The 15,322-nt window shown below is 43.9% G+C and overlaps 1 protein-coding gene across 3 annotated transcripts in view; it reads right to left on the minus strand.

Annotated features, from left to right (window-relative positions):
* The window catches only part of LOC138304451 (histone-lysine N-methyltransferase, H3 lysine-36 specific-like), an 833,106-nt gene that overhangs the window by 429,543 nt on the left and 388,241 nt on the right, over nucleotides 1-15,322 (minus strand). For all 3 annotated transcript variants that reach the window (XM_069244519.1, XM_069244517.1, XM_069244518.1), the window contains exon 8: nucleotides 1,945-2,054. In XM_069244519.1, the coding sequence (XP_069100620.1) occupies nucleotides 1,945-2,054 (110 nt within the window). The remainder of the gene's footprint in view (nucleotides 1-1,944; nucleotides 2,055-15,322) is intronic.

Genomic DNA, 15,322 nt, shown 5'->3' on the forward strand with positions numbered 1-15,322 from the left:
AACTTTATATAATTTGTTTCTATTCTCTCTTTTGATATCTTTCTTCTGATTTTTGTGTATAATGTATTGCTCATATTCATTCAGAAGGGAAAGCTGTTGTCGCCGGATTTTTCCCACAATTCATTTCTTTAAAGATTATTACTTAGTACTCATCTGAAACCTTGTCTCTCTAAAGAATTTCATTAACTTGCCTTTTCAGTGCTGTCCACCTGGCTGTGTGATTCCAAGGCCCATTCTAGAAGCCAGAGGATGAGCCCCACAGACTCCTCCTACAGAGCAAGGCTTGATTCAATTTGTGAAGATCAGGACAAATCTTCATTTGGAAAACTCGCTTTGCGCTGAAGTTCATTTACTCTGTCTCACTCTTCTTGCAGCCTACTCCTTCTTCCAACACTCCTATGTACTATGGATTGAATGGTGATTTTTGACAGGAGGAGTGGGTTCAATGGGGTGGAGCTCTGCAGGAACTACTAGATACAACAGTATCAACAGCTGATTCTTACAGCTCTTTTCAGTGGTCAAAAGAGGTCTGCGGGCTTTGAGGAAAGTGATCTTCAGCAGGTTTAGTGACTTCTGGGAAATAACGTATTTGGCTCCAAGGCAAGCGTGAATGTAACTACTCTTGCTGGTCGCTGACACATTTATTACGTAGTTATCTTAACTGTGCAAACTGCTATATTTGTGCCAAAGGGCTTTCATACTAGCCACTACTCTATTCACTCCATATTCTCATCCCACTAATTCAATTGTAAATGTTCAGGAATTTAGATCAAGCTCAAAGAGTTGCAAAGCTGGAAATCCACAAAATGAAAGTGTGTTTGTGGAAGGTAAAATTGGATGAGCCAGAATAAACTGATCCACCACACCCCTGTAAAACACTGATAAGCCTTCTGGACCCAGCTGTGGTTTAACACATACCTTTCCAAGTGTTTAAAGGTTCAAATGTTTAAGAACATGGGGCCATAATCAGGACACATCAATTAATCCTCAGCAAAACCAATTTCTGCAACAGAATCATCTTGAATCCAAATGACATCCAACCTGCATGGCTGGAACATGGGACACAGAAAGGAATTAAGGAGTGTACTGCACAGAATACCAAGGATTACCGCCAACCACTACAAGGAAGCAGTTATGGGGAAGCTGGCAATCATGGTGGAGCTCTTAATCTATGAGGAGATATAGCATCAGAACAAGAAATCAAGACCTGGGAAAGTTGAGCATGGTTGACTCACAGCATCTGTACAATGCCTATGGCTCTAGAATGAGCACACACAAGTGGAAGCTTCCACTGAGATTTCAACTTGATATATGCTTTTTTAGACAACAAAGAGTGCTATGTGCTTTCCTGGCTGAATTAAAAGCACCACAAAAGGCATGTGCCAGGTCAGATTTTCAAATTCTAGAAATATCAATGCTGAAACTAATACTTTTATTAAATAAGTTTACGGTCTATCTCTAGTAGCAATGTTTTTTTGTTGCTCCCAGCAATGGAGTGCTTCACTCTTCGAGCAGTTTTAGCTTTTTATGCAGAGGAGCACACTTGAGTTTCCAAAACCCCTTTCAGGGTCTGAAAAATGAACTTACATTCCCTTTATCAGACATACAATTTCTAGTAAACATTTTGCTGTTCCTGCTGTGTTTAATAGGGCAACAGACATTTGTAAGAACTAATTTAGTATGCAACACACAATTTTTGTTTGACACCTCTAAATATAAGCTTTAGAAATAATAGAACAATCATGACAGACTCATATCAATTGACAGGTGTTAAGACATTTCTGATATAAGTCTCTTAAGTTCTTAATGTTTACTATAACCCTGGTATGGAGAAGCATGTCTCAAAGAACTAAAGGCCATGCAGACAGATCATTTAATAGGTAAATGGGTTCTTTGCAACAAACTCTTAGTTTTCAACAAACAACAAGATTTTTTTTAACTTACCTTTTTAACAGGTGATATCTCTTCGTCCATGGGTATAAATGTGGTGCCCAGGTCGATAGATTCTAGGAGCTTTTTTGTTGGTTTCCTCTGCCTTTTACTGTCACAACCTCCTATGAATTGACAACATTTTCCACCATTAGAAATCAAGTCACAAAACATCTTAAGAGAGAAAACTGCCTGTAGCATGGCTTCTCAACCAGGGATATTTTTAGCAGTCAGGCACTTTGATTATCTTCTACTCTTAAGGAACACGTTACTCAACAATAACCATCAATTGCGACTTCTTCTGTTGTAGAGTCACATTTGCATACGTCCATCTTAAATTGGGCCTGGGAACTAGCCGCTTCTTTAGTTCAAATTACAGAGCTGCAAACTTACTTTAGCTGCAACAATACAAATGGTATTCCTGTATTATAAGCATCCTTGTTAACGTCCTTATTAAGCTAAAAGAATCTAAAAAGCATGAGACCCTGTTTGGCTCCTTTGAGGACAGCAACAGGATAGCATAGTGTTAAGTTGTCTTGAGATCAAGACACCCAGGTCAAATTCAGTGGATGCATTATATACTAGTAACATCAACTGACAAGAGCAGTACCTCTCTCAATGTCCACCTCCAGCTGTCTATCACTCGAGTTCAACCACCCTCCACATTATCTTATTATGTATTCCCTTCTAGAAAGTTGAAACACATTCCAACCTGATTGGCACAGAAGATCATAACACATCTCCATGACAATAGAAACAATGGGGTTTGAACCAACAATGATCCACAAAATGGTCCCCAAAAATTACAAATGAGAAGAAAAATACAGAGTAAGTTAAAACATAGTTACACTTGATAAAGTCATTCTGACATACTCTACACTTTAACAGGCATGATTCTACACAAGATAAAATGTCTGAAATAAAAATCTGATAAACCCCCAGGAAATCTGGTTACTACTACTCAATACTTCCTAATTGTATAGTCCTCCCACCAGCCAGGACAGTGTACAGCTCTTACTTTGCACCCACACCCCGTTGAAGCTCTCCCATCAATGGACATTGTTGGGCCATGGTTGAGATTATCAATACCCAGTGGAGGATTGCTTCTGGAATTCTTTTCCCGTTTTACCAATCTAGACATGCTCCAATTCATCCCCATTATCGAATTCCACCACATTACTCCTTGCCCTTCTGATGACAAAGGGTCCCATGAATTTCGACAATCCTGTCTTCACAAACCCTGACATTCACAAAGGCTAATTCACCGACACTCCAAGGTACAGTTTCTACACATTTGTTTTATTCATACCATTCCCCGTATCTGCCTTAGTAACTTTTTCTCAAGGCCTTAAATTGTGCTATACAAGTACTCATACATGCTTCATCATACAGTCAATCCCGAATCATGAATCCCACCATTCATTCAAGCAGGATTTAACTTAGTATTTCCCACCCTTCCCTTCACTCAAAACAAAGGAGATTTGAGAGTTACTAAGTTGGGAGTATTGTGGTGTGTCCACAACAACTCATCCAAAACTTTAGCTTAGGGCACCTTGAAATCAACGTCTTTTTGCACTCTTGAACGGACCAGCCTGTTCATATGTTCTGCCAAGCCACTGGCTTGAGGTGAATATAGTGCCATTTTGAGATGCACGTTGGATAGTCCCTTTAAGGATTCTTTCATCTCTTGGGATGTCAACTGGACTCTATTTTCAGTCACTATGTAACTGGGTATACCTTCGTTAGTGAATTCTTCCTTTAGAAATTCTTTCACTTCCCTGGTATTTAAAGAATTCACACATTTAGTAACTACCCATTTGAACATATAGTCCACCAATAATATGGCACATTGTTCATTCTCAGGTAAAAGATGGAAAGGACCAGTAAAATTGAAATCAGGCTTCTTCCATGGTTCACTCTGAATAAAAACTGACAATGGTTCATGAAAAACTGTCTTGCTCTTGTCATTCTTGGCACGAGTCACAATCTTTGACTACTCCTTCTAATTATCATTCTAATCTCAGTCACTGTATAGTTCCCTTAACTTGGCCTTGGTAAGACTTCTCCCTAATTGGCCTTCCTATGCCAAATGTATGACCTACTCTCTCAGAGCCTTGGGAGGAATTAATCTCTCACCCATGAACAATCAATGTGCCTCCTTTCCAATTGAATTCTTCCCTGACATTCCAGAAACCCAACACGTTTTCTGGAAGAGATTTATACTCTGGCCAACCTTTTCCAATGAACTCTTAAAAACACTGCTTCAGTGTCCTTTCCTTTTGCTACTTCCCACTCCCCCTTCTGAATGGTGCTTTCACAGGCCCCATTAGCTTGACACAAATACTGGCAGTCTTGAATATTGACCTTGTTATCAATGGGAAGTCTAGATAAATAGTCTGCAACTCTTTGTTGCCAGAGATGTGATCAATGTGAAAATGAAAATTGCTCACACTTTCCACCCATCTCTTATTTCTAAGGGTGACTGTCATCTTTCCTCCTAGCAAATAAATTGTGTAAAAGGTCTGTAATCAGAGTGGACCACAAAGGGTAAGCCCTACAGATAAAACTTGAAATGTTTTATCACCCATAGACATGCTAGGGCCTCCTCTTTCTATTACGGAGTACCATTCTTCAGCCCTTTTAGCAAATGTGAAGCAAATGCAACCACACTCGCCTCACTGCCAACAACCTGTGACAATACTGCTTCCAAACCTTTGGGGCTGGCATCAGTATTACGAAAGTTATTTGTTTTCCCCCCCAATATCAAAATGTCCTAAGGTGGCCATTTTGTTAATACTCTCTTTAATGGTTTTGATAGCCAAATCACAATCCTTTGTTCAAATTAACGTATTACCCTTCTTAAGAAGGGATCTAATGGGTTGAGCTGCATTAGAAAACATTTGAAAAAACCTGGAGCAGAACTTTGCTATTTCCACGAAAAGATCTCACCTGATCTTTATCCTGTGGAGCAGGTGCTTTCAAGACAGAATCCGCCAGTTAAAATTTAGGTTTGACTCCATTAGCTGATATGGTGTGACCTAAATACGATCCTGAAGTTAACCAAAATTTGCATTTTTCCTTTTTTAGTATAGTCCTGCCTCTGCCATTTTCTCTCACACTACCTTCAACATAACATCATGCTCATATTCTTACCATAAATTAGGGTATCATCCTGGAAGAACATTATGTCAAGCACCCTCTCCAATACTTTTTTCTTTACTTTCTGAAAACAAGTGGCAGCCGACGCCAACCCAAAAGGCATTCTGATGAATCAAAGGGTGGCAAGAGGGTAACAAAGGAAGCAAGATATCTGGAGTCATCAGGCAATTGAGCCTGGTGGTACACCAACAATAGGTCTAATACACCCATTACACTAAATGCACGGGGACCTCCAAGCATCAAGGCATCCATAGGCTGATGATCAAGTCAGATGTGTTAAAGTTCCAAACACATCTGGATCCACTTACCTCCATCATACGGGGCTAACACCTCCAGAACCTACCACTCAGTGGATTCTATTTCCTCAAGGATACCCTTGGTGATTAATCTTTGAATCTCCTCTTTGGGAGTCCCTAACATGAGATTTGGGAATTTCCTGACCTTATGTACACAAGGTGATGCATTGTTCTATAATATAATCTTGTGCGCCGAGTTTGAGAAGACACAATTTCTCACTGAATACCTTAGGAAACTGTAGCAATATATCCTCATGCTCAATTGACATGGTCATAACTTGCTGCAAGGCATTAGTAATAAACATGATACCCATGTCTCGTTGGTGACGCCATCCCAATATGTTATCCCCCCATTTGGCTACATATACCTTCCCAATAGTTTATTTGTCACTAAAGAACGAGTTACTTACCTTCGGTAACGACTTTTCTGGTGGATACATTAGCTACCTGTGGATTCCTCACCTAATGAATACTCCCATGGTGCCAGCATTCGACGGAAATCTTCTTCCTAGCTTCTGCACGTCGACGAGGACGTCACATTTGCCCACGTCTGACGTCATACAGGCAATAAGAAGTCCTCGCCGACGTCAGTACCAACATTTTTTACGTGCCTGAGAACAATAATCTAATGTGATGAAAGACAAAAGCAACATCTCATAACATTGCAAACCACACATCATTGCAAGAAGATGGCTATAAATTTAATATATATATTTTTCTTTTTTTTTAAATAAATAAATAAATATATATATATATATATATACACACAAATATATATATATATATATATATATATATACACACATATAAACATATACATATGTCCATATATACATAATCTATTGCAGTCCTGAAGACCAAGAGGAGCACACTCAAGAATTACTTGGTGAGACCAAAAAGGCAACGGGGAGGCGGGTGGGACCGTGAGGAATTCACAGGTAGCTAATGTATCCACCAGAAAAGTCGTTACCGAAGGTAAGTAACTCGTTCTTCTGATGGATACAATTACCTGTGGATTCCTCACCTAATGAATAGAGTCCCAAAGCAGTACCGCGCTCGGTGGTGGGTGCCTGTATGGTCAAACCAAGAAATCCTGCAGCACTGACCGTGCAAAATGACCGTCCCTTCTGACCTCAGAGTCCAAGCAGTAATGCTTCGCAAAAGTGTGAAGGGACGACCAAGTTGCGGCCTTGCAGATGTCGACCACAGGAACACCTCTAGCCAAGGCCGAAGTGGCCGACTTAGCCCTGGTGGAATGAGCTCTAATACCATCAGGAGGATCCTTCTTTGCTAAAGAGTAACACATTTTAATGCAAAGAACGACCCACCTGGAGAGTGTTCTCTTGTGGACTGCCTTTCCTCTCCTCTTGCCCACGTATCCGATGAAAAGCTGATCCTCCAGTCTGAAATCCTTCGTTCTGTCTATGTAAAAGCTTAACGCCCTCTTTGGGTCCAAGCGATGTAGTCTCTCTTCTTCCTTTGAAGGATGAGGCGGAGGATAGAACGTGGACAGAGTAATTGACTGGGCCAAATGGAAGGGTGAAACAACCTTCGGAAGGAAAGCAGCCTTGGTCCTCAACACCACCTTATCCCCGTAAAAAGCTGTATAAGGGGGTTTCACTGACAAAGCCTGCAACTCACTCACTCTACTTGCAGATGTTATAGCAACCAGGAAGACTGTCTTAAGAACTAACAATCTTAAGGGGCAAGAATGCATAGGTTCAAAAGGGGACCCCATAAGGAAAGTTAAGACCAAGGACAAATCCCATTGAGGCATAACGAAAGGATTTGGAGGATATTTATTCATAAGGCCCTTCAAGAATCTAAGCACTATAGGAGATTTAAATAACGAAGGTTGGTCTGGAAGACAAATGAAGGCTGACAAGGCAGACAAGTAACCTTTAATAGTAGCCACTGCACAACCCCTCTGTGCTAAAGACAAAGCAAAAGATAAAACATCTGACAAATGAGCACGTAAGGGATCAATCTGTCTCTCTCCACACCATACAACAAATTTAGACCACCTATTAGCGTAGATAGATTTAGTGGAGTGTCGCCTGGCCGCTAAGATAACATCCACTACATCAGGCGGGAGAGAGAAGGAACTCAGGTTGCCCCGTTCAATCTCCAGGCATGAAGGTGCAGACTCTGGAGGTTGGGGTGTAAAACCTGCCCCTGTGACTGCGAGAGGAGGTCTGCCCTGAGAGGGAGACGGAGCGGAGGGCACAGTGAGAGTTGGAGAAGGTCGGAATACCACACCCTCCTTGGCCAATCCGGAGCTATTAAGATTACCTGGGCCCGGTCTTGGCGAATTTTCCTCAATACTCGAGGAATCAAGGGTATGGGGGGAAACGCGTAAAGCAACTGGTCGCACCAGGTTCTCTGAAACGCGTCCCCCAAAGCTCCCTGCACCGGATACTGGAGGCTGCAGAATAACGGACAGTGCGAATTCTCCCGGGTGGCAAACAGATCTATCCGAGTAAACCCCCACAACTGGAAGATTAGACGGACTTGATCTGGATGGAGACGCCACTCGTGGTCGGCCGAGAAATGGCGACTGAGACTGTCCGCACCTACATTCAAGACTCCGGCCAGATGATTTGCTACCAAGCAAATCCGATGGTCCTTCGCCCAGGACCATAGCCGAAGAGCTTCTCTGCAGAGAAGGTACGACCCCACTCCTCCCTGTTTGTTTATATACCACATCGCAGTAGTATTGTCCATCAGGACCTGAACCGACTGACCGCGAAGGGATGGGAGGAAGGCCTTGAGAGCCAGACGTACAGCCCGTAACTCTAACAGATTGATATGAAAAATCTGTTCCTCTGGAGACCAAAGCCCTTTGATCTCCAGGTCCCCCAGATGAGCTCCCCACCCTAGAGTGGAAGCATCCGTTATGACCGTGGTCACTGGTGGAGGCTGCGTGAACGGCCTTCCTTGGGAAAGATTGTCGTCCGCAACCCACCACTTCAAATCCGCGGCAGCATCTCTGGAGATCCTGACAGAACCTTCGAGATCTCCTCTGTGTTGAGACCACTGCCTTCGGAGGCACCACTGAAGAGCCCTCATGTGCCAGCGAGCATGCGTAACCAACAGTATGCAGGAGGCAAACAGACCGAGCAGACGAAGGACCTTGAGGACTGGAATGACCGCTCCACTTCGAAACATTGGAACCAACTCCTGAATATCTTGAATCCGCTGAGGCGGAGGAAAGGCTTGATCCAATGTTGTATCCAGTACTGCCCCTATGAACAGGAGGCGTTGAGAGGGCTCTAGGTGAGATTTGGGCACGTTCACCGAAAAGCCCAGGTCGAACAACAACTGGGTTGTCGACTGCAGATGATGCAACACAAGCTCCGGGGACTTGGCTTTGATCAACCAGTCGTCCAGGTAAGGGAAGACTGCTATCCCCTTCCTTCTGAGCTCTGCCGCAACCATCGACATCACCTTCGTGAAGACTCGAGGTGCTGAAGTAAGACCAAACGGGAGGACCGCAAACTGATAGTGCTGCGACCCCACCACAAACCGGAGATACTTCCTGTGCGACTTGAGTATCGGGATATGAAAGTAAGCATCCTGCAAGTCGACAGACACCATCCAATCTCCCTTGTTCAACGCCAAAAGCACCTGAGCTAGGGTCAGCATCTTGAACTTTTCCTGTTTGAGGAACCAATTCAAAATCCTCAGGTCCAGGATTGGTCTCAACCGACCATCCTTCTTGGGAATCAGGAAGTACCTTGAGTAACAACCTTGACCCTTTTTCTGCTCTGGAACCAACTCCACCGCGCCCTTTGAAAGGAGGAGTTGAACCTCCTGTTCTAACAACAGGAGGTGTTCTTCTGAACAATAAGATGGGCGGGCGGGATGGGAGCGGAAACTCCAGAAAAGGAAGGGTGTAGCCTTTTCCCACAATGCTGGTAACCCAGGTGTCTGATGTGATGACCTCCCACTTGTGAAGAAAATGCAGTAACCTTCCCCCTACAGGAGAGGAGTGAGTGGGAATTGGTGGAAGCCTAAGACTGCTTACCCTGCTGCACCCCTCCAGAGGACGAGGAAGAGGCAGAGTGCTGCTGAGAGGCTCCTCTGGTACGGACCCTACCCCTCCCTCTAAATGATCTAAAGGTGAGAGAGGAGGTAGGTTGTTGGAATTTTCCCCGAAAGGAAGAGGAGGATGAGCCACGACCAAATCCTCGAAACCTCCTAAAAAATCTGGGAGGAGGCAGAAGAAGCGGCTAGCAGTCCTAACGACTTGGCCGTGGCCCTGCTTTCCTTAAACCTCTCCAAGGCCTAATCTGCCTTGGCACCAAAAAGTTTGTCCCCATCAAACGGGAGGTCCAACAGGGTCGACTGCACATCCGAAGAGAACCCTGAGTTGCGAAGCCAAGCCTGTCTTCTCGCAACCACCGCCGTGCCCATCGCTCTAGCCACCGAGTCAGTTGTATCCAACCCAGATTGGATAACCTGGGTTGCAGCAGCCTGAGCATCCGACACGAGATTCAAGAGTCCTTGAGGAAGCTCTGTATGCGAAGATGTTATCTCGTCCATCAGAGCATAGATGTACCTCCCCAAGATACACGTAGCGTTGGTGGACTTTAACGCCATGCTACAAGACGAAAACACTTTCTTTGACTGTGAGTCCATCTTTTTGGAGTCTCTGTCCACCGGCACTGTTGGAAAAGATCCAGGCGCAGATCTTGCAGAACAGGAAGCCTGGACCACCAAGCTTTCCGGCGTAGGGTGTCTGGAAAGAAAGCCAGGGTCAGATGGTGCAGCCCAATACCTCCTGGCCACAGACCTATTGACAGCCGAGGAAGATACCGGCTTCTTCCAGACCTCCAATACCGGTTCAAGCAGCACCTCGTTAAATGGCAAAAGAGGCTCTGCCGATGTAGAGGCCGGATGTAAGACCTCAGTCAGTAAATTTTGTTTCGCCTCAGCCACCGGCAAAGGCAGTTCGAGGAAGTTAGCCGCCTTCCTTATCACAGCATGAAAAGTGGCTGCCTCTTCAGTATACTCCCCTGGAGATGACAAGTCCCACTCAGGGGAAGTATCAAGGCCACTAGCTGTATCGAGTCAATGAAGACCTTCGCTAGAATCCTCAATTTCTCCTTCCTCCAGGACCCATTGATATTCTTGTTCCTCCAAGAGACGGAGAGCACGTCTCCTCGAATGTAACCTCTCCTCAATTCTCGGCGTCGACATGGCATCTGCAGAAGTCGAGGAACGACGCTGATCACCGGATCCGTCCGACGCCGGGTCAGGCGCCACAGGAAGCTTCGACGCCGAGCCAGGAGTTAGATGAAGAGAAGTGTGTCTCGGAGTCTCAGAAGGCCCTGCCGGGGTCACTGGCCGAAACCCCGAAGCTGATGGAGCCGAAACCTCCGGGGCCGAAACCTATGGAGCCACCGGAGCCGAAACCGGAGCCGACACCGGCGCCGAGCCCACATTCCCCAAGGGGAGAAAGGGCATGAAGGGTGCTGGCCGTAGCGGCGCCAGAGCACCCAAGCTGAAAGCCAACGGACCCGAAGGACCAGTCGGAGCACCGCCTGGAGCCATCTGCTGGAAGATGGCAAACATCGCATTTAAAAATGCGGTATTATCGGCTCCAGGGGCCGGGAAAGCCGGATACTGGGGTGCCTGGATCGAAGGCGACCCCGACGCCGGCCTCGACGTCGGTGAGAACACCTGAGGCTGTGGCACCTCAAACACTGAAGTCGTCTGCCCCGGCGAAGTCGGTGAAGCCGGAGAAGGCAACGGCGTCGATGGATGAGGAGTGACTGTGGGACTGACCTCCCAAGTCTTCCGACGCCGAGCCGATGGCGACCTCGATCGAGACCTCTCCTTGCTCGAATGGCGCCGTGAGTCCCGACGGCGTCGGGAGTCTCGATGACGTCGATGAGACTTCGGCGAGGAGGATTTTCTATGGTGTCTCTTCTCCTTTCTCTTCGACTTCGACAAAGAGTTTGGCCTCTCGCTCCTTCAGGGCTTTCGGATTTATGTGTTGGCATGAATCACACGTGGCCACATCGTGGTCGGAACTCAAACACCATAAGCAGTCCGAATGTGGGTCAGTAACCGACATTTTGCCCCCACACTCTCGACAGGGCTTGAAACCAGACTTCCTCTGAGACATAGTAACCTCAGAGTAAAAACACGCAGCAGAAAAACACACTGTAGCTCGAAAAGCAACAGTAGCTCCCTCGAAGATAACCGTTTCGAATGGCACGGAAAAAAGGGAACTGATGTCGGCGAGGACTTCTTATTGCCTGTATGACGTCCGACGGCGTCGCGTGGGCAAATGTGATGTCCTTGTCGACGTGCAGAAGCTAGGAAGAAGATTTCCGTTGAATGCTGGCACCATGGGAGTATTCATTAGGTAAGGAATCCACAGGTAGTTGTATCCATCAGAAGTTTATTTTCATCACTATGTATCACAACATATCAATTTTGTTGCCACAATAGCTCACTGGCTTGATGTCTAGTGGAAGAAAGGAAGTACATTGTTCTCCTGACATCCCCTCCCAAATCTTGCCCCCCCCCACCATGGTATAGGGCACAGGTCTTCAAACTGGTGGCCCCTACCTCCCGATCCCACCCACACAATTGATAGCTACACCCCTGTAACTGCCCCGTATTTTGTCTTTGCATTTTGGAGTTGTGCTGTAGTTTGATTTACTTTAAAGCCAGTCCTACATGTCTGTGAATGCAGATGGAAAATCTAGACTGGAGCGGGCAAGTTTTGGTTGGACCTGGAAAACTTAGCATTTAGGGTTTTGAGAGGGTGACAGCAGCTATGGCTTTACATGAGGGAACTGGATAACACTTTGTAACAGGAACTGAGTAGGAATTTTGAGAGGGCACATATTAAGCTTTTCAGTACTGGATGGCTATTTATTTTTAAAGGGACATAGGCATGTGAAGAGAAACACTGAACTTGTGTTTCAAAAATAGGAGACACAATATTTCACGAAGAGTGTGACTACCAGGGTCTGCCTGTGGCATGGGTAAGCTGTGTCCAGGGTGCTAACCTTCAGAGGGGCACCAAAAGCGGTTTGTGCTGAGAACATGCAAACAGCAGCATCACTCTCAATTTACTCCTGTTCAAACTACTTGTAATCATCGGTTAGATGCTGGAAGCACCCTTTTTAGCATCACTTAAACCACAGTCCTTCCCCTCTGGTCTTTTTCTCACCATCTGCCTTCATGCACCAATAATCCATTTGCCCCATCAATGATTTAGCAGCAGCATGACAGAGCTGAGCTGTGAGTGAGTTCAGGGAGGAGAGGAAATGTTTGTGTTTAGAGGCCAGTCATTTCCCAATGCTGATGATTTAGTACACCTCCTAACGATCAGCTCCCTTAGAAAGTATGAGGGGGGCTTCCTCCTAAATATTTTCTTCAGGGGGGCTTGACATAACAAAGTTTGAATACCACTGGTATAGGGTGACCCCGAGTCTGCTAACACCATTAGTTCTTTGCCATCTAAGGTGAAAGAACATTCTGGCATGACAATGGGAGAGCCCTCTATATCACTTAGATTTGCCTTTATATTCAGTTCTAGTCTTAACTCAGACACCGCGTCCACTCCCTGGTTTTGACCCTTCTCACCTACGCAAACCTTGGATGGTAGCCCTTCTTACCACACTTTCTGCATATGGAGTCCTTGCGTAACATCAGGGGGTATTTGCAGTATGGCCAGAATTTCCACAGCACATGTATTTCAATTTAGTGTTCTTGTTGTCACTGTTACTCAACTATTGTTTCCGCTCTGATTTAATTTTACAAACCAAATTAACTTGATTAGACCAATTACTGGTTGATCGTGCTGCCTAATTAGTGTGTAAAGATGATGGAACGAAACCTCTCTCACACCCAAAAACTGGTCCTCTCCATGCCTCCTACTATAGCAATTGCTTCTCATCAGGATGTTTCACCAAAAATGTTTCATTTCAATTTTGTTTATGTTATGGAACTTAGCAGAGATCCACATAAAAAATACAGTAATATACTCTTCTCTTCAATGCGTAGGTGATAAAAACATTCACAAGAAAGTAATCAAAAGAAAAATCATAACACTACCATTGATGGATACATTATTCCATCCATCCATCTAAAATTACCATACAGGAATCCATAACTGGTGGATTCTAATGGCCTAACTCTGACTAAGTAATGTAACTTGTACAAAATTCCATCACAGATTATATATACAACCTTACTGAGTGTAAACACACAATATTAGTACAAAATAAGCTATTCTACTATAAAGTGCTGAGATCAGATATAGTGCAAATAGGCAAGGAAGTCAATTAAAACAATACAGTTCCGTACTCTAGACAATACAAAATACAAGACACTATATTAGAATACAAAAAGTAACAAGTGCAAATGAGCAGATAAGTGCTAATAGGCAAAGTGTAATCAGTACAAACCATCACACCTATCAAGCATCCAACTAAGCATATGGCATGTAAAATGCTTACTGCACTTTCAATTACATAGTAAAATATGCTATCCTCTGCAATTCGGGAAAAACGGAGTATAATGACACGTTAACTTACAAAATTAAAACACATTTAGAAAACCCTGAAAAAAATAAAAACAAATTTGTGCAGACCATTTGAGTTGGAGGAGCAAATAAAGCACTGACAGGCTTCAGCTGTAGAAGTTATATTACACTTCAGAAAGAACGGTCACAGAAAGTGGCAACATGCAAAATAATGGGATGGACATTCACAAATAACATGGTTTAAGCCTTAAAATAGTTCAAATCAAGATCACAAACCCTCTCAACCCTTAGTTAGCCTTCCCAGGATCCTGTATTAACTTGTTACGAAAGAAGATTTAGCCTTAATAACAGGACAACTCTCCGTACCCCAAGTGGAAGATTCCATAAAAGATAATGTTGGCATATTTTTTTTTTATTTTTTTTTTTTACAGATGCTACTCTCTATTATAATTGCATTCCTTCCATACTGTAAACATTTTTTATGAAGTTGTTTTAGATAAAGTTTAGGGAGAAGAGTAACCCGGTTCTGACTAATCTCGAATAATTTCAAAGCTTTTATATAATTAGAGTAAAGTGCATGTCTTCCTTTCAAGCTGTGAAAATGAAACATTCCAAGTTTTAAAGCAGCCTGAATAGAAAATTTCAATGCCCGATATACTATTCCCCCACTGCAGGACGGTTACCATAATGAGCATAAATTTGGCACCAAATGCACTCCTTTACATTCTTAAAAAACATACCAGTGCCTCTAGGCCATCACCCATCACTTTGCAGGCAGAGCTCAGTGAAGGTGGTATTTTAGTGTTATAGACCGAAAGGACATGTGCAAAGTACCTTTGCCAGCAGCACTTGTAAAATCTGTGAATGGCAGTAGCCTGCAACAATGCCTTACTTTTACAGTAATGTAGGTGATCTTTATTTAAGCAGTTTCTTGCAAAATTCTGCCAAGGTAGAGTAAAACTCAACTGCTTCCAACATTACTTTTCCTATAAACCAATTAAAATTTTTCCTAGTTCTACACCTCTTTTTTAAAGAAATATCGTAACTTTACATGAGTAAAGTTCAGATTTTTTTTATTTATTTTTTTAAAAAGGGGTGTAGAACTAGGAAAAACTTTAATGAAGATGTGTGAAGTTTTAGAAAGTATTCTTCTGCATATTTCTCCAACATACAGACGCCTTTAAAGTGTTATCGGGGTCAAGTCAAGCAAAATAACAAAGTCAGCATACAGGAGACAACTGACATGCACCGAGCCTAATTTAGGTGGATCCCCCTCTATCTGACTGACCCCACAGGGAAAATCGGGAGTATAAAGCGAAAAAAGAAATGGCGCAAGCAAACCTGCTTTAAACCGTTGTGCGTTGCCACTCTTCTGGACATACACAGATTCCCTTCCATCAAGACCTGAGCCCAAGTAGACGAATGCAAA

Source organism: Pleurodeles waltl, chromosome 7, assembly GCF_031143425.1.
Source record: "Pleurodeles waltl isolate 20211129_DDA chromosome 7, aPleWal1.hap1.20221129, whole genome shotgun sequence".
Taxonomy (NCBI): domain Eukaryota; kingdom Metazoa; phylum Chordata; class Amphibia; order Caudata; family Salamandridae; genus Pleurodeles; species Pleurodeles waltl.